The sequence below is a fragment of the Aphidius gifuensis genome, linkage group LG3 (assembly GCF_014905175.1).
Source record: "Aphidius gifuensis isolate YNYX2018 linkage group LG3, ASM1490517v1, whole genome shotgun sequence".
Lineage (NCBI taxonomy): Eukaryota > Metazoa > Arthropoda > Insecta > Hymenoptera > Braconidae > Aphidius > Aphidius gifuensis.
The window spans coordinates 24,989,671-25,008,600 of record NC_057790.1 but is presented as its reverse complement, the minus strand read 5'-3'; the positions used below and the strand labels follow the sequence as shown (position 1 = coordinate 25,008,600).

Genomic DNA, 18,930 nt, shown 5'->3' with positions numbered 1-18,930 from the left:
TTATAAACTAATGAAAATAAATTTAAATACATAAAAATTTAATAATACATAAAGTATATTTATTATATTTACAAGAATATTATTTTACAATTAATTTATAATTACAATTTAATAACTAAGGACATGTCACTATTATAGATGAAGGATCATCACTGTAATCAGTCATCAACCATTGAGATGTAATTATACGCCCAGCAGCTTCATAAAGCTCTGCATCAGAGATCCGTATACACAAAACAATACCATTATTACGATTTTTTGTTTCTAAATCAGCAGCAATAATAGTATTGAGTGTTATACTCATGACGTGAAAGAGACTAAGTCGTTCAAGATCTGGACAATTTTTTATTAATTGAATGATACCATCATCAGTTAGTCTCAAGCAACGATCACAATTAAAAACTTTTAATCCTTTTAATTTTTTAACAAAATCATTTGTAACAGCAAGACTACAGCCTACTGTTAATTCTTGTAAATTTTCTAATTTTGTCAAAGCATCATAAGATAATTTAGTGAGATTGTTATGTCCCCTGACATTTAAATATTTTAGGTATTTACATTTATCAGCAATAGCAATGACAGTACTACCTTGAAGTAATTCGCAATCTGCAAAATTTAAATATTCAAGATGTTCCAAGTTTGATAAGTCATCAAGAACACGTGAAACAGTATGAGGATCATCATCAACAGATTGCAGTACTAATTGAAAATTAGGAATTTCTAAATGTTTAAGTTTTTTACAATTATTTGAAATTGCAATTATTGTTTCCTTGCTGATTTTATTACCCGTATGAAATTTTAAACACTCAAGACTTTCTAAATTTGTTAATTTTTCTATTGCATCTGCAGTTGCACATTTAATTGTCAAGTGTTTTAATTGTTTGCAATACTTCAGCATTTTAGTGGCAAAGTCTTTAGAAATTTTCCAACAAGTACTGAGATGAACTAAATTTACGAGATTCATCGAGTTTACAAATGAAATTTCAGGTTCTTGGTTATCAAAATTACGAGGCATCTCAAGGTATTTTAAGTTTTTGCATGTGTTAAAAATACTGGTAAGTATTGTTGGAGTGTTTTTGTTCATAGTGTAAGGACTAGCTGCAGGTAAATCGATATGTTGTAAATTAACAAGCTCATCAAACACCAACGATTCTTCCTGGACCCAAGATTTTCTAATGTCAAGATAAACAAGTGTTGATTTTTTTGATATTCCTTGAATAATATTGTCTAGATTGCAAAAACGTATTGTTAAACTGTGAAGATGTTTGAATTTTTCCAAGTTCTGAAAATTAAAAAAAAGTAATTTAAAAATAATTTTATCTAATTAAATTTTTTGTTACTAATAATTATAGTGACAAACAACTGGTATACTTACAATAAATAAAGGTTGTTTTTCCTGCGACCAAGTGTTGAAAAATAAATGAATTTCTTTCATTTCCTCCGGAAGATAATTGATTATTTCAATTGGAAAATTAGTACTGTACTCATTTTTTATCGTAGTTATTTGTATTTTAATGTATTCTAATTTTTCCAACTGTGTAAAAGCTTGAGTGTAGTCACTGGTATCATCAATTTTTAACGTCTCATCAAATACAAATTCAAGTTTTGTTAAATTTTTGCAGTGATAACTAACAATTGGCATGATGCTTGAATTGCAAACTTCAGAAAGAATCAATTCTCTCAAATAAACACCACATTGGAATAATATTTTTTCAACATATGGTTGTGATAATAAACGGTTGTTATAAGCACGACCAATTGATACACCACATTTGTATTGTTTAATGTCATGCCAAGCTAGTTGACAAGCCTCTTTCCATTTGGGACAAACTGGAGTAAAAAAATATATATATATAAAATTAAAATAATTATATGAATAAAAACATTACTATCAAGAAAGTTTAAAATTTGTTTTAATGATTACCTTCTTCTATCATTATTCTTTCAGATATGGGCAGGTTCATAAATATTTGTGCTAAGGAATCGTAATCTAGAGTGTTGATGGCATCCCTTTTCTCATCAACATCATCAAGAAGCTTTTGTTTGTCGGAAAATGCATCCATAAGCCGACGTCTTTTAATGGCTCTCGAGTTCATGGTTGAATACTATAAAAATAAAAAACAATATACTATATTATAAAAGGTCAAGAAGCCTAATCAAACAGTGACTGAAAAATAGAATTGTTTACTGCTTAAATTTTGTTAAAACCACCTGAAGTTTACTCTAAACCCCCGAAAATTATAATTTTACTAAAAGCAAACAGGTTCTTTCTAAAAAAATCACCCTGACCACGTGGTGGAATTGTGATAACCCTAAGATATCAATCGAAATGACTACAAAAAATATTAAAAAATATTCATCAATTATAAATTTATTAATTGCCAATAAAAGTAATGTCGAAAAAATCTATATTTAGTTAATCAATGTTAAATGTAATGTATCATAACAAAGTAAAACTGTCGTACACGTGGTTTTTTTGTAACGTTAATTGTTAAAATATATATATGAATGTAATTGGAAAATTACAATTACCCTTGTTCCTTTGATTTTTGAACTAGCACAATTGAATTGTTAATTTTTAATTAGCAAATTGTTTATTTAGAAGGATTATTCTATCGAAAACTTATTTATAAACTGGGAATAGCAAGTACAGCAAGTGTCTAAAAGCACGTGAATCAACTTTGAATCTAAACTCTAAACTCTAAAGTATTCCCAATCTATCCTAACAATCTAAAATTCCCTAGAATGTTGCCAATTTCTGGACCGCAAAAAAAAAAACAAAAAGGGTTACTAGTGAAAATAAAATATTTGAAAATATTAATTGGATTTTTCAGTGAGATATAAAAAATATTGTTGTTAATTATAGTAAGAAAAAAAATAAAAAAATGTTAACAAATATATGCTACATAAATATTATAAATATTATTGTTGCACCAACTTACGTGAGGTACTTACTATAGTAACAGGTAGTAATATAAAAAAAAAAAATATAAATAACTAGTTATTAATTTACAGTAATTATTATTACAGGTAATATTGATGAAAATTAATTGAGAAAATAATTCAAAGATGTATTAAATTAAATTGATATCGTAATTTGTTGTATTTTTTATTTCATTATGGATAAATTTATATTATCCATTACAGATTGTTACAATTAAATTAATTAATATTAAATATAAATTTTCGTATTTCTTATTATTTCATAGAATTATTTGTCATATATTTTTGTAAACAAAATTAATTATCGACATTGAAAGAAAAATAAATTATAAATTTCGCTACTTGTAACAAAAAATAAATTAACAATAAAATTTAAATAGTCAATGTCGAATTGATAAATATTTTCATGTTAAAATTAGATAAATTAATTTAACAAAATGTTGATTGATTTGATAAGATCACCAAATCAATAACAACAAATGAATATAATATTAAATAAATTTTAAACCAATTTTTATGATTAATTAAAATATTCTCTTCTTCATGATTTGTACATATTAACCATCTTGTAGCAGTTGACATAAATGAATAAACATTAATCACCATTGTGAACACAATAGGATAAAACAAATAATAATATTTAGCATTTGTATCTGAAAAAAAAATAAAAAAAGCAATTAAAAATAAAATTCATTACAAATTAATTTGAATAATTATAAACTTACTCATAAACCAGCATTCTTCAATTCGATATTTCGATTTGAATAAATCAAAATTAAATATATACGTCATTATTAATGATAAACCAACAATAATAAATGAACTTCCAAATGCATAAATTTTATAATAAAAAAAACGTTTTCGATTCCAATCGATTGTTTCATCATCAGCAACAAATAACACAGCGTCTTGAGAAGTCCAGTATGCCTCAAAAAATCCAGCATTAATTACGAAAAAACATAACAATACTAAGTAATGATTTATTATTGCTAAACTTGTTAAATATGTGTTGTAATAAGTTATCCATGTCAATATTAATATACAAAATATAACATTATACATTCTAATGATGTTGAATAGAACATGTCCTCCAGGTATCAAAAACATTGAATATAAATATACAAAAATATGTAAAATAACAATAATTGTAAATATCAATCTGTTATAAAAATTATTCATCATTGTCGTGTGCATATTTTCATTAATTAATAATTTTTTAGCCTCATTTGTACATGACAAAATACCAAATTTATCATAATTTTTTTCATTCAAATTAACAATACAATATTCATAATTATTTAACTCAAAATTGTGTAAATTAATTGAGCGATTATGATATATATAAAAATCATTTGTTTTATTTAGAATTTTTAATGAGTGACTAAAATAAGTATCATCCATTTCATATTTAGAAATATTTTTTTCAATTAGTGTAAAGTTTTTTTCTAAATCCTCTGATAATCTTATTGTATTGTTATTTTTATTAAATAATGGATAATATTTTGAGAATAAATTTTCATGATAATATTGACATACATTGTTGTTATTCAAAAAACTACTTGTTGCATTGTAACAGGTGATTATTGCTGTATTTATCTGAAAGATTAAATAATGTTAATTTATTTTTTATTACGTAATTGATGATTTAGTTATTTTTTTTTAATTAATAATTGTTGCTGTCTATTTCTCTGTCATAAATAAATATATAAATTATACCTCGTTGGATGTGATGGTGTTTGTTGCATCATTGCAGTTTATTTTTGCAATAAATAATAAAAATAATATCAACGGAAGAAACATTATTACGATTAAATGGAAAATACTTTTATTTATATAAATTAATTTTAAGAGGAAAAATTTATACACAATATTAATATGATATTCACACTGACTGACTGACTACTGACTAACACGTGGATATTTTATTTTTTTATTTTTTACGATAAGAATGAATCCATTGTGTTAAGTTGGAATGACTCACGTTGGTTTTGATATTATTAAAAATAGAAATTTTTATGTTATCGACAAAAACATCGGTCATTAGGCATCTATTTTTTTTTTATAAAAAAAAAAAATAACTAAATATATTTAAAATAAAAAAACAGTAAATTGGATGTTTGATTATTTTGTCAGACACACTTGTTACTGATGAAAATGCACAGTACATTGAACAATATTTATTCAATTTTTTTAATGGAAAATTTACTTAATTTCTAATGACTCGTTAGAAGTTTAATGGTAGTCCAATAAGTACGATAATAAAATTTTAAAGGAAAAGTAAATTTTCTATTTAAAAAATTGAATAAATATTGTTGAATGTACTGTGTATCTTTCCAAGCAATATTTAGCTTTGTTTCGAAAAAACAATTCTTTGAGTATATTATGTTCAATTTTTTTTTTTTTTGACTAAATAAGAATAAATAAATAAATTTGTTGAAAAAAAATATATTGCGTATGAAAAAAAGTAGACTAGACATCGTCTATTTTTCAAGTATTTTATAATATAATTCAATAACATACCAATAATATTTTATTATTTGTATTTATATCGCGATGAAGTTTATCATGTTTGGTATAATTAATCACCAACCATTGAGATTTAACCATGAGAAATGACCATAAAAAATATTACAAAATATCCACCCTGGCAAAAATGATTTCTCCGATTTTCTCCGATTTTATAAATCTGCAGAAAATACGGACAAAAATCGGAGAAAATCAGAAAAACTTCGGAGAAAAGCGGAGAAATTTTTTTTACCATAGCATCAATTAACTACTAATAAAAGTAATATCAAAAAAATTTATATTTACAGTTAATGTCAAATGTGATGCATCATGTCAAAGTAGAATTGTAGTACAAGTGGTAAGTGGTTTTCTTATAATTTCAATTGTTAAAATATATATTAATGTCATTATAAAATTCCAATTACCCTTGTTCCTCTGATTTGTTGACTAGCAATTGAATTTTCAATGCAGCAAACTTTTAAATAATTTTTGTTTCAGGCATTCTAAAATTTGTACTGGTAGTTGGAATCATATTTAGTTCATGTTCAGCTATAATTATTATATTTTGTACTATTGTAGTTTCAAACAACTTTGATTTTTTGCTTAGGAAGTAGGGATATTCTTTCATGCCGGGTTTTTTCCTGGTGGATTTTCATCTCCACAACTTTTTATATGTTGGTATAATATGTGCACTACTTTAAACAGCCACACGTATATATAAAAAATTGTGGTGGTGGGAATCCGCCGTGAAAGAATATCCCTATAATAATTTTTTTTTCTTTTGTTATTGTTGTTGTAATTGTATTATTCAACACAAACGTCATTTTTTTTTTATCCAAAAAAATAAAAATAACTAAAGTAGGTATATTGTTATAATTACAAATAATACTTTTATACTTTTAATTTATAAAATATTAATTAAATTGTTGTTAAATATAACATATAAAAATATCCATAAAAAGATTAAAATTAAAAAAAAAAAAACGACAGTCATATTGATATTTTACAAATCATTTCAAGTAAGTTGTATAATTATTTATTTTAACCATGATCAAATATACAAAGAGAGTCTTAAATTGTTGTTGACATGATAACTGTCAATTACTAATTAATTAATAATATTTTTATACTCTAGATAAAATAATTGTCAATCAACATGGACAATGATTCAAACATAAATCCAGGACCAAAACGTATGTATTATTTTTTATAATATTCAAGCACATTAAAGGATTTATTTGTTAATTCATATTCAATTTGTTATACATAGATTATCGTGGTGCTAAAAATAATAAAGCTAACAATTCAACAGAAAATTTAATAGACAATACAATAAAATTTGAACCAGTTGATATCAAAGTTGAAGACATCAATGAAAGTGATGATCCACTTGACGTTAATTTTGTCTCACTAAATAATCAAAATACATCTGGTTTTGCTGATTTATATGTTTGTCATATTTGTGGGGTACATTGTGAAACTGAATTATCACAAAAAATTCATATACAAGTGCATGTTGATGCCAATGAAATATTTCCATGTACAATTTGTAATGAACTTTTTGATGAAAAGAGTATTCTTGATACACATATGATAACAACACATGATATAATAAAAGTAACTAGTTCAAATGAAGAATCAGATGGTGATGATGATGATGATGAAGATTATTATTATAATGGTGAAGGTGATGATGATTATAATGGTGAAGGTGCTGATGATGATGACATTGATAATACAAAAACATCAACATCAAGTTTATCAGAAAGATCGAAAGAAAGATATGCCATTATTTATAATGCATTAATTGAATGGAAAAATAAAAAAAACATCAAAGAACTTGATGAAAAATTATTATTAAATTATTTTCATGAATTATCAAAAAAAATTAAACCACCAACACTAAAATCACATTATTTTATGCTTAAAAAAACAATACAATTAAATGATGGTATTGATATTGGTTGTTATAAATTATTAAATTGTTATTTAAGAAAAAAATCAGATGGTTATTTTAGTACAAGAAGTAAAATATTTACATCAAAAGAAATTGAACATTTTTTAAATGATGCACCTGATAAATTTTATTTAGCTGTTAAAGTTGCATTTATATTTGGTTTTATTGGTGCATGTAGATGTAAAGAATTATATAACATGACTATTGATGATTTAAAAGATGATGGTTCATTATTAATTGTAACAATACGTCCAGAAGCTAATAGAAAACAAAGAATATTTACTGTTGAAGGTGAATTTTATAATATATATAAAAAATATATATTATTACGTCCAAATGATATTCAAACAAATAGATTATTTATTAAATTAAAAAATGGTAAATGTATAAATATTGTTATTGGTAAAAATAATTTTGGTAGAATGCCTAAAGAAATTGCTAAATATTTAAATTTACCAAATCTTGATTTATATACTGGCAGTTCATTTCGTCGTACATCAGCAAAATTACTTGCTGATTCTGGTGTTGATATAAATACACTTAAACTACATGGTGGATGGAAAACAGAACATGTTATTGATTTTATAAAAGAAGCTGCTGAAAATAAAAAAATACAGGCATTAAAAAATACTAATAATAATAATACTAAAGACATTCCAAGAGAACCAAAACCAACAATGAATTTTATTCCACAAATACAAAATCAAAAAATGAATCCCAAGTTAACAAAAACAACTTCTGAAATAGTAATTTTAAATAAACAAAGTCCAAATAATATAATAAAACAAGAAGATATAGAACCATTAAGGAAAAAAGTAAGAAAAGATAATGATCTACCATCAACATCAAAACCACTATTACTATCAACACCACCACCGTTAACACCAATAACACCAATGACACCAACAACATCAACATCATCTTCATCAACATCTTCATCATCAGCACCACTAAAAAATTGTGTTGCTCTTATCAATGGAAATAATTTTACTATAACACCAACAAGTCAACATATTTTTAATTTTCATAATTGTCAAATAAATATAACTTTTAAAAAATAATTATTTTTAATTTTTCAAATAAAATATAAATATATTGCTCTTATAATATGTATACTTCAAGAGTTAATAAATTTATTATTTTTCAATTTAAAAGTAAAATACAATTAATAATAAATTTATTTGTTTTTTTTTTTTTTCATCTTTACAATAATGTATAATGTATTTTTTTTTTTTTTAAATTATGAATTGATAATAAATTATTAATATAAATTAAAATTAAATTGTTTTGATTATTATGATTAATAAATTAAATAATATATAGCATTTTTAAAATTTTAAATGCTAAATTAGTTTGTCGTTTTTTTTGTTTTTTTTTTCGACGCAAAAAGTGGATGGAAATTGAAAATTCACCTTTCATTTTTTAGAGACGCAATTGCAAATTGTGTCCATCGAGATTCGAGGGGGATGCAAAAAAAAAAAATATAATAACAATTAAAAAAAAAAAAGCCGGTGCTTAGAGTAAGATAAATTTTGGAAAGGTTTTTTTTTTTATCAAAAAAAATCATCTAGACACTGTATCATTTCATTTCTTCTAGCTATTCTTCAAAAGCTTGAAAAAATAAAAAACAAAATCTAACAATTGTCATAAATCAGTCATTTATTTGTTTATTCATTTCGATTTGAATAAACAATTTTCCAGTATGGAGGACAATGCAGGTTAGTTTAATTAACTAAATTGTTAATTATTTAATTTATTAATTAACAATCAAATTATAATTTTGCATTAACAACAAACATAACCAAGAATATTATATTATTTTTATTAAAAATATTATTATAATTTTTTAATTGACAGAAATACAAAGTACTTCTAAAAAGCAAGAAAAAAAAAAACAAGATCCAAGAACTAAAAAACTACATGTTTGTAGTATTCCAAAAAATGTAAGTAAAATAATAATTTACCTATTTTATAAAAAAATAAACAGGTACATACTATTTAAATGTTATATTTTAGGCAACAAAACATGATTTGAAAAAAGTTTTATCAGCTTATGGAGATGTTACCTGTAAGTTTATAAATAAAGATTCACCAGGAATATTTTCCTTTGTCACATTTACCAATGTTGAAGATGCTGAAAAGTAAGTTAACAAATATCAAAATATAAAAACAAATTAATTAAATATTAAAATTTTTTTACAGAGCTGTTATGGCAAGTCAAAAAAAAGAAATAATACTTTCAGGAAAAAAATTGGTTTTAAGTTATTACAGAACAAAAAGAATGAATGCTAAATATAAAAATGAAAAAAAATATAAGAAAAATTTACTTAAAAAATTACAAAATAAAGCTGATGAAGAAGAAATAACTGGTGATGCTATTATTGACATACTTGATGATGATTGTTTATCAAAAATATTCACGTATCTTCCAATTGACAAGAGGCTTGAAATTGAAGATGGTAATTTTTATAAATACAATTTAATTAAATGGTTTATTAATTTATCTAATGTATATTTTAATTTATGCAAAAATAGTTTGTACAAGATGGAAAGATGTGGGTGAACAACAAGCTTGGCATGACATAAAAACTCTGACATTTCCAAAGCCATCTGATGAAATACAAAAAACACAAAAGCCATATTTTAATAAACTCATTAAAAGATGTGGTCGTTATTTAACAACATTAAAATTAAATACATATTGCAGTTCATTTTTGTTATCAGTACGTAAATATTGTTATAATTTACAAACATTACAAGTTGAATTTTTACAATGTTCACCACGTCATTTTTTTAATGCATTCAATCACATGGATAAACTTGAACAATTTGAAATTAAAAATATCAAAAATGAATCATCAAGTGATTGTTTATCAAGTCTTCCATCAACAATACAAAAAATTCACATGTCAATGGTACAATGTGATTCAATATTTGGTTCAAAACATAAATTTCTACCACGTAATACAGCAGCAGTAAGTTTTTTTCGTTTTACATAATTTATATATTTGAAATTGATTGTTGTATTAATCATTTATTGCATTTTTATTTTACAGACATTATCGAAATTTACAGCTTTAAAATCATTAACACTAAATGGTTATGTATTTAAAAAAAATGTATCAAAAGTATTGAGTCAAAAACAAACAATTGAATATTTAAATGTTGCAAGTTGTGAATTTCATAAAAATGGATTGGCATTATTGACAAATCTTGTTAATCTTAAATATTTAAATTTAGAAAAAGTATTTGAAACTGATGATCAATTTTTGATTAATTTATCATCAAAATGTCAAAATATTGAAAATTTAAATGTAAATCATTGTATTAAATTATCTGACAAAGGTGTCAGTGAATTGGCTAAATTGCCAAAGCTAGAAATATTATTAATAAGTAATATGACTGATGATGTTACTGATGCACCATTTGGAAGAATGAAAATGCTTAAAACATTAGAATGTGAATATTCACTTGGAATACATGATTCTGGTATTATTAGATTATTAAAAATTGCTGGTAATCTTAGCAGACTTTCTTTAGCTGGTACATCAATAACAAATGAAACAATAATAAATGCAGCAAATATAACTAAAAAACGTCAAAATAATGTCAAATTAAATCTTTGTGTTGATCGCACAGTTATTAATGACTATGATAAAGCTGAAAATTTATCACCATTGTTAATTATTGAAATAAGATCATCAAAATATCATGATAGTGATGATGATGATGATGATGATGAGGAGGAGGATTATGATTTTTGGGATGACGATGATGATGATGATGATTATTATGATGATGATTCAGATAATTTTGATGATGACGATGAGGATTACGGTGGTTTTTATGCCATTGGTTTGTTAGGCCATCAATTAGGAATATAAAAAAATTAATAAGTATTTTCATTGTATCAACTTCAAAGCCCAAAGAACATCTTCAAGTATATCTTAAAATTATGAAGACAAAAAACAATGAATCAACTGTTAAGCACAGTTGTTTTTTGTTTTTTTTTTTTTTTGCTTAAACAGTGCCAATGAAATTTAACTCTTTATTATTATTTTTTTTTTAACTACGAAAATATTTTTTTGCTTTGTTAGCTTCATTGTTCAATATTCTGCTATTAATCTAGAAGCTATTTTTTTATTTACTCTTTTTTTTTACTTTATTCATACTTGTTTGATATTTTTTTAAAAAAACAAATACGATTGTTTAAATATTGTATTTACTGGTTGTTATTTAAAATAATATAACTAGTTAAAACCACTCAGTAATTTTTTTTTTTTTCGTTTAAACAATATTTTGTTTTTGGTTTTTCGTTTTTTCGCTTTATCTACATATTAAAATTAAAAATGTACGTGATTATTAATAAGTACAAAAAATAAATAAAAATGTAAAACATTAAAAATGTATTTTTTTTTTTTTTTTAATTTTAATTGCTATTTTTTTCTATCCCCTTTTTTGTTTATCTATTTCGAATCGATAATGACTTCATTTCGACTTGGGCTTTCTTCACGTTGTTCTTAAAACTCACCGCAATAGTAAAAAAAAAAAAGTGTCAAGAGAAAATATGAAGTGGAAGAAAATAAACAATTCGGCCTACAAACGTCAAAAATTATTTTACAAACACGTCATAATATCCTCGAAATTGTTATAAAATTAAAACAAAGCAATGATGAAATAATTACAATTAATTAAAAAATTAAAACGTAGTAATAATGAAATTAGTCTATATTTAAAATTATTAACAACAAATACTTGGATGAGTTTATAACCTGCTACTCAAATTAAAAATAACAACACCTCAACAACATACTTGTCTCTTTAAAAAAAAATCAATAATATATTTTTCAAATTAAAAATTAATAAGAAAATTAAATAATTACCAAGACTTGAATAAATCCGTCTGATAAATAAAGTGATAAATTATCAATTACTCCAATTAAACTAAACAAATATAATGAAACAAAACAAAGTTGAAATAATAATACACAACAATTAAATTATTGCAAGTTTTTTAATAAAAAACATCATCAAGTGGGTAGTTAAAAAAAAAGAGAAAAAAAAATAAGGTAAATCATGTCTCTGGATGATGGATTTGAGAGACCATTTGAAGACCTGGAGCCAACAACATGGGGAGTACTACGTGAAATAGCACGTGCAAATAATGATTATTTTTCATCATATCAAGATGATAATAGTTTACGTATATGTGCTGGTTTAACATCAGTATTAAATACACTTGATGAGTTACGTCCATTGTACAAAGAAATATCTGAAATAGCATCAAAATATGATTTTGATGATAAAACACCTGGTAATGGCTACAGAAGTTTTTTATATCTTGTTGATAAAAGTGTACTACATACTGGAGAGATTTGTCGTCAAGTTTACATGCAAAAAGATTCTGTATTATTTAGAAAAACACACTACATGAGGTAAAATTTATATTAATAATTAAATTATTTATTAAAAATATTTAATCTAAATTTAATTTTATTTTATTCAAGAGAAATTGAAGCTTGTTCACAATTAGTTGCATCATTAAGTACATTTCTTCATCATTTGAAGACACTTCATGAATGGCGTGATTCTGAAATTGATGGTAAACCATCATTATTTCCAGCTGATCAACATAATACACAAGATTTAATAAGTTATGCTGAGCATCTTGATCAATATTGTTTTTATGGTAGATGTCTTGGTTTTCAATATGCTGATTCATTAAAATCAGCATTAAAAACAATACTAGTATCAATGGTAACATTTAGTGAAACTTATTATACAAATAAAACAAGTGTCATTGGTAGATGTGCAAATTCAGTTAAATATCTTGTTGATCCAGAAGCACGTGCAAGAAGAATTTTAAATATATCACAACATTCTGATATTTATTTTATAAAATCATTTTGGTATTTAAATGAAACACATTTTGCACAATTTTTACCACTTATGATGACACCAAAATTATCAATTAATCAAGTTATATCAATAACACCAGATGAACTTATTATTTTGGGTGTTAATAATGAAGATGTTAATATACCAATTCCATTAAGTCATATTGGAAAAAAACCAATTCACGTTAAATTGTACAGTTCAAAGAGAAGAATTGGAATGGTAAATTATAATTTTTATATTTAAAAGTGACTAATAATAATATGTAAATTTAATTTTGATAGATTGGATCAGCAAAAGCTAGTGGTGAACTTTATGGACCATCAGATGTATTGTTGTTTCATTGTCATGGTGGTGGATTTGTATCACACAGTCCAAAATCACATGAAATTTATTTACGTTCGTGGGCTGTTAGTCTTGATGTACCAATTTTAAGTGTTGATTATAGTCATGCACCAGAAGCACCATATCCAAGAGCAATTGAAGAAATTGTTTATACATATGCATGGGCACATAAACATGCAACTTCACTTCTTGGAACAAATGCAAAACGAGTTATTCTTATTGGTAATTTATAAATTAATTTATATCTTTTTGATTGTTTTATAAATTAGTAATTATTTGAAATTATTAACAGGTGATTCTGCTGGTGCAAATTTAAATTTAGCTTTGGCAACAAAATGTCATGAACTTAAAATACAAAAACCATTTGGTATATTTATGGTTTATACACCAACACTTATGGAATTTATTCCATCACCATCAAGAATGCTTGGTATAACAGATCCACTTTTACCATTTGGTTTTATGGTACGTTGTTTAAAAGCATATACACTTGGTGATCCAAAAAAATATAAAGACAATGAAAATGATGAATCACAAGAATCTGATAATGAATCATTTGCTGAAGTTAGTGAAAGTGATTTAATAGCATTGGCACTTAGTCCAAATGGTGCTGATGATGATGATGCTGAAGAAAATAAATTAGCATCATTACCATCTGATTCAACACTTAATTCAATAAGTTTAGGTGATCATGATGCTCCTTCTAATAAATCATTAGATAATTTAAAAGATGAGACAACTAATGAAAAACCAACAAAGGAATATTTTCGTAAATTTTTTGATATTTATAAAAATGCTACATCAAAAGCACCAGGTTTTTTGGCAAGTAGTCAGAGCCAAGGTGAATGTAGTAAAACGCAAGAAGATAATAGTACTGGTATTTTTGGATTTAAATTTAGTAAAGATGAACAAAAAACAAAAGAACTTGATTTACTTGATGTTAAAAGTCCATCTGATGATTTTTCATTTACTGTACCACGTGATCCACTGTTGAGTCCATATAGAACACCAGATGATGTACTAAGGCATTTACCACCTACAAAAATACTTGTAAGATTTTGATCAATAATTATTGTTGTGTCAATTGTTTTTTTTTTCTTTTACTAAATTAATAAATTGTTTCATTTCAGACAACAGATTTTGATCCTTGTCTAGATGACTGCGTAATGTTTGCACGAAAATTAAGAGCCCTGGGTGTTGATGTTAGCCTTGATATATTGCCTGGTTTACCACATGGTTTTCTTCATCTATGCATGGTAATTTTGTTCTTTAATTTAAACTACAAATATGTCTGTTAAATTATTTAATTATTTGGTAAATTTATCTATTTATTTAGTGGTGTAAAGAAGCACATGAAGGCGCTGAATTATGTATGCAAAAAATCAAGGAAATAATCGAAATGTAACAATGGATCTGAAAATAAATTCGATACGTAAAAAAAGCTTAATCCGCAGGACGGAAATTAATTAATTTTAATTTTTATAAAATTCTTTTTTAAAGCTCAATTTGTAATATTATTTATTGAATCCTACAAAAAATTGATACAAATTAAATATGCTTTTTTTTTTTAACAACAGCCTGTTGACAGATGATTAAATAAAAAAAAATAAAAATTGTTTTTTGAGGCATAAAAATAAAAAATTAATTGAATCATTTTACTGTTTTAACTATATTATTTATTCAATAAATTTGTGTCTCTTGGAAAAAAATTTCTAATTGATATATGTTTGTTTATTTTTTTAAACTAAAAAATTTAATTGAACAACACTTGACAAAATTATTGTCAAGTAACAACCATTATTCAATCAAAAGTAAAAAAAAAAAAAAAAGAAAAATTATAAACACATTCTGTACAGTAATTTAAACATGATTTTAAAACAAGATTGAATTTTCGATAGAGAATATGAGAAAGAGATAAAGATGTAGAGAGATTTAAAGAGAGAAAAAAAAAAGAGAGACAATCGGATTTTTATGTTTAAATAATTATTTAGAAAGTCATAAAATTAATTTAATTCATGATTATCATTTGATTTTGAATTTAAAGTTTTTTGGAGTACATGTGCATCAGGTGGTGTAATTCTTTTGTAATATTGATTTTTAGTTGCAACAATTTCAAAACCAAATTTTTTATAAAAATCAATTGCACCCTCGTTGTTAACTTGAACATGCCTAAAATAATAAAAAAGCAATTTATTATTTAAAAATTATCTATTTAAAAATACAATAAATTATTTTACTTACAAAAATATTGAATCAAAATTAGCATCTTTATTGACATAATTTAAAACATGCTGAACCATAACTGTGCCAATTCCAAGCCTTCTGTAGGGTGACAAACAGCCAAGTGTCATGATGTACAATCTTCGTGAATTTTCCGAGGTATCAACACGACAACAAACAGCTCCAACCTGAAATTAATTTTCACATATTAAGGTCAGATATTTATAGGCTTTCATGATATGATCAAGTATCAATTTAACAATTTCATCAAACATCAACATGATGATCTTGTACTGATAAGCAAAATCAAATGTCAAAAAAAAAAAAAAAATACCAAGATGAAAAGTAAAAGACAAAAAGTAATTATTCTTTTTTTTCATCTGTAAAATATTTGAGGTATTTTTAATTTGTAAATTAATTATAATTATAAACAATATTCTTACCACAATGTCATTGTAGTAAGCAAGCTTGGCAAGTTCACCAGCTTCAAGGACATCCTTGTAAAATTTTTCATTATACGAAACTGGAAATACAACTTGATTTAGCAACTTGAGTTGCTTAATATTGTGCGGTGTGACATCTCCCAATTCAATTTTAGTCCTGTTATAAACAATCATATTATTAATTAATAAACAAACAAATTTAATAAAAAAAAAAAAGCGCGCGCACGAGGATTATTTTTTTTTTTTGTTACATATAACATTAATAATTACAATTTTTGTAATGAATTTATCACTTAAAAACTCAAGATAATTGATAATTATAAAAAATAAATTAATTTATAAATAATTTACTATTTTGTTTAATGTTAATTAATAAAATTTTCCATAATTATTTGGATAAAAAGATGAATAATTCGTTGATATTAAATTAACCTCAAATGTTCAGATTGACTTTAACTTACCTAGTCATTATTTATAAATTGACAGTTGTATCTAAGTGATAATTTATAATTAAAATTTTTCGTTAACTTTTGGCAGTATTTTCTTTAAAGGTTTTTATTAATTTAATTTTATAAATCCATTAACAAATATTTTTTTCGGCCGATCCAATGATCGCCCTCGCGAGACCCTTTTTTTTCCAAATCTGAAATTATTTATTACAACACACACACACACATGCAAACAATTGATGAGACGGAAAAAAAAAAAAAAACATTATCTCTCCTCATCTCTCCCTTCTGCCATGTTGTCATTTTAGTTGATAAAGTAATTTTCTCTTAAAATTTATTTAGACAATTTAAATTGTTTATTTAATTTTATAATTTTATTGATGATTAATTTATATATTTAAAATAGAATAGTCTACATTCATATTAATAAATATAAATTTTATATATTTAATTTTTAAATTCGTTTTTAACAAAGTGAATTTAATTATCTTATTAATTTTTTTTCTGCAAAAATAAGTTTTATAATAGATTGACACAAAAACCAAAATTAAATTTTTAATTATTTCAAGTGGTTAATTTGTCGTTGAAAAAAAAAAAGAAATGAAAAATAATAATAATTGATGATTTACAATCAAAAATAAAGAAATATAAATAAATACAAGATGAAGTCTTCTTGTAGAGAAAGAATGATGATGATGATGATTATTTTCCTGATGATGGATCTCTCTTGTGATACTGATTTGAATATGGATGATAACGTCTTATCTTGTCACCAGTTCTAACAGTTATGCTCGTCTTGACTGTACGTGGTATCGTGATTCGATGACTGACTCCACCGACTTGCAGTGTGATTATCTGAAAATAATCTTTCGTCGTTTCTATCTTCTTCAATATCATTATTGTTATTTATTGAAAAACGTCCTCTTAGCATTAAGGAACGCATTTGTTCTAAAACCTGATGTAATGAATCCTGTCCTTGATGATCAGTTGTTTGACCCACAATTGGAGTTGCATCACCACTGGCTTGTCCTGCTGGTGTTTGAGGTGTGTTGCTTGGTGGTACTGGTGTATTTGTTCCATCACCAGTTCCTTTGGCATTTTAAAACATAAAAAATATATATTTTTAACATATATCCTCTTATTTTAATAACAAATTAAATAATAATTTATAATAAATTAATAGTAGTACCCATTGTATCACTGACTGGACTTGTTGGTCTCTCAGCACCAGGTATTCCACGTACAGTAACTGGTTCATCATCTTGTGTATTATTTAATCTGAGACCAGCAACTCCTTTTTTTGGAACATTTGATAAATCACGTTTAATTCTACGATGTCTTGTTGGATCATTACGACGAAGTTGTAACATTGAACCAAAATCAGCAATATATAAAAATGAAGCAATAAATAATTCACATGTTCTTTTTCCTTGTTTATAAGCTGTTTCAAGTTCCATACTTGTTCGTAAATCATACTGCCACCAACCTTTGTATTTTTAAATTATTAATTAATTGTCATTGCAATATTTATATTGAATTTATTTTAAATATACAATTACCATTTCTTCCTTCATAAAACCAATGATACTCTTCATCAGTACCAGGTATTTTGCTTTCATCAACATCAACCAACTGTGGTTTTTCAACAAAATCTGTTGGAATTTCTTGACGACACATTGGACAATTTTTTCGTTGATTTGCAACACCTTTTATACAAAGATAACAAAATATATGACTGCAAGGAAGCTTGGCTGGATGTATACATGTTTGAAGACAAACAGCACATTCTAATCCTGATGAATTGTCTATAATAATAAATTCAAATTAATTATCAACAAACATATAAAATAAAATTGAATTTTCATTTTTGATGAATTTATTTTGATAATATAAAATGTATCAAAACAGAAACTACGACTGAATAATATTATTATTGTTTAGAAAACAAAAGGTAGATTTTACCTTGTTTTTCATCTTTATCTTCTTCTTTGACAGTTGCCTCAGATTTTTTGACAAGATCAATCATTGCTTGTGCCATATTATGGCAAAATTAACAATTATTATTTTAATATTAATAATAATAAATGTTGTTTTTCTTCGAGGATGTCAACGACGTTCACGTTTGTGCACGTTAATTCACGCTTTATGTTGAAGTTGGCTGTTAAATAACCAG

The 18,930-nt window shown here is 24.7% G+C and overlaps 6 protein-coding genes across 7 annotated transcripts; 3 read left to right on the top strand and 3 right to left on the bottom strand.

Annotated features, from left to right (window-relative positions):
- Positions 1-115: 115 nt before the first annotated feature.
- Positions 116-898, bottom strand: LOC122851093 (F-box/LRR-repeat protein 2-like). The gene has a single exon (XM_044150141.1). The coding sequence runs from the start codon at positions 896-898 to the stop codon at positions 116-118; it is 783 nt and encodes a 260-aa protein (XP_044006076.1).
- A 5,585-nt stretch (positions 899-6,483) lies between these two features.
- On the top strand, positions 6,484-8,682 carry LOC122853196. Its single transcript, XM_044153513.1, has 2 exons — positions 6,484-6,641; positions 6,719-8,682. The coding sequence occupies exons 1-2, from the start codon at positions 6,605-6,607 to the stop codon at positions 8,464-8,466; spliced, it is 1,785 nt and encodes a 594-aa protein (XP_044009448.1). The 5' UTR covers positions 6,484-6,604; the 3' UTR covers positions 8,467-8,682.
- Positions 8,683-8,829: 147 nt separating this feature from the next.
- On the top strand, positions 8,830-11,650 carry LOC122853193 (F-box/LRR-repeat protein 7-like). Its single transcript, XM_044153508.1, has 7 exons — positions 8,830-8,925; positions 9,003-9,123; positions 9,263-9,348; positions 9,422-9,546; positions 9,608-9,864; positions 9,941-10,380; positions 10,462-11,650. Exons 2-7 carry the CDS (start codon positions 9,108-9,110, stop codon positions 11,287-11,289), a joined length of 1,752 nt encoding a protein of 583 aa, XP_044009443.1. The 5' UTR covers positions 8,830-8,925; positions 9,003-9,107; the 3' UTR covers positions 11,290-11,650.
- Positions 11,651-11,669: 19 nt separating this feature from the next.
- Positions 11,670-15,354, top strand: LOC122853192 (hormone-sensitive lipase). Its single transcript, XM_044153507.1, has 6 exons — positions 11,670-12,840; positions 12,913-13,522; positions 13,585-13,867; positions 13,938-14,695; positions 14,776-14,901; positions 14,982-15,354. The coding sequence occupies exons 1-6, from the start codon at positions 12,482-12,484 to the stop codon at positions 15,048-15,050; spliced, it is 2,205 nt and encodes a 734-aa protein (XP_044009442.1). The 5' UTR covers positions 11,670-12,481; the 3' UTR covers positions 15,051-15,354.
- Positions 15,138-16,876, bottom strand: LOC122853195 (probable N-acetyltransferase san). The gene is made up of 4 exons (XM_044153512.1): positions 16,770-16,876; positions 16,309-16,465; positions 15,887-16,053; positions 15,138-15,814 (listed from the first exon to the last, which is right to left on the bottom strand). Exons 1-4 carry the CDS (start codon positions 16,775-16,777, stop codon positions 15,649-15,651), a joined length of 498 nt encoding a protein of 165 aa, XP_044009447.1. The 5' UTR covers positions 16,778-16,876; the 3' UTR covers positions 15,138-15,648.
- A 111-nt stretch (positions 16,877-16,987) lies between these two features.
- LOC122853194 (E3 ubiquitin-protein ligase RNF146) lies at positions 16,988-18,918 on the bottom strand. 2 transcript variants are annotated; one of them, XM_044153510.1, is made up of 5 exons: positions 18,720-18,918; positions 18,317-18,562; positions 17,947-18,243; positions 17,713-17,846; positions 17,091-17,612 (listed from the first exon to the last, which is right to left on the bottom strand). In XM_044153510.1, exons 1-5 carry the CDS (start codon positions 18,793-18,795, stop codon positions 17,460-17,462), a joined length of 906 nt encoding a protein of 301 aa, XP_044009445.1. In that variant the 5' UTR covers positions 18,796-18,918; the 3' UTR covers positions 17,091-17,459. The 2 variants fall into 2 exon arrangements, with proteins under 2 accessions (XP_044009444.1, XP_044009445.1); XM_044153509.1 differs by having other exon boundaries at positions 16,988-17,846; positions 18,720-18,916.
- Between the last annotated feature and the right edge of the window lie 12 nt (positions 18,919-18,930).

What these genes read in the sequence shown, in the direction of transcription:
- LOC122853192 (XM_044153507.1), top strand. Translation starts at nt 12,482, where the DNA reads ATGTCTCTGGATGATGGATTTGAGAGACCATTTGAAGACCTGGAGCCA. An exon ending in AGAAAAACACACTACATGAG is followed by an intron (nt 12,841 to 12,912) that starts GTAAAATTTATA and finishes ATTTTATTCAAG; the next exon opens with AGAAATTGAAGCTTGTTCAC. An exon ending in AAAACGAGTTATTCTTATTG is followed by an intron (nt 13,868 to 13,937) that starts GTAATTTATAAA and finishes AATTATTAACAG; the next exon opens with GTGATTCTGCTGGTGCAAAT.
- LOC122853196 (XM_044153513.1), top strand. Translation starts at nt 6,605, where the DNA reads ATGGACAATGATTCAAACATAAATCCAGGACCAAAAC. An exon ending in CATAAATCCAGGACCAAAAC is followed by an intron (nt 6,642 to 6,718) that starts GTATGTATTATT and finishes TGTTATACATAG; the next exon opens with ATTATCGTGGTGCTAAAAAT.
- LOC122853194 (XM_044153509.1), bottom strand. Translation starts at nt 18,795, where the DNA reads ATGGCACAAGCAATGATTGATCTTGTCAAAAAATCTGAGGCAACTGTC. An exon ending in GTTTTATGAAGGAAGAAATG is followed by an intron (nt 18,244 to 18,316) that starts GTAATTGTATAT and finishes AAAAATACAAAG; the next exon opens with GTTGGTGGCAGTATGATTTA. An exon ending in TCCAGTCAGTGATACAATGG is followed by an intron (nt 17,847 to 17,946) that starts GTACTACTATTA and finishes AAAATGCCAAAG; the next exon opens with GAACTGGTGATGGAACAAAT.
- LOC122853195 (XM_044153512.1), bottom strand. An exon ending in CTTACTACAATGACATTGTG is followed by an intron (nt 16,054 to 16,308) that starts GTAAGAATATTG and finishes AATTAATTTCAG; the next exon opens with GTTGGAGCTGTTTGTTGTCG. An exon ending in AATTTTGATTCAATATTTTT is followed by an intron (nt 15,815 to 15,886) that starts GTAAGTAAAATA and finishes TTATTATTTTAG; the next exon opens with GCATGTTCAAGTTAACAACG.
- LOC122851093 (XM_044150141.1), bottom strand. Translation starts at nt 898, where the DNA reads ATGCTGAAGTATTGCAAACAATTAAAACACTTGACAATTAAATGTGCA.
- LOC122853193 (XM_044153508.1), top strand. An exon ending in GAGGCTTGAAATTGAAGATG is followed by an intron (nt 9,865 to 9,940) that starts GTAATTTTTATA and finishes ATGCAAAAATAG; the next exon opens with TTTGTACAAGATGGAAAGAT. An exon ending in TACCACGTAATACAGCAGCA is followed by an intron (nt 10,381 to 10,461) that starts GTAAGTTTTTTT and finishes TTTATTTTACAG; the next exon opens with ACATTATCGAAATTTACAGC.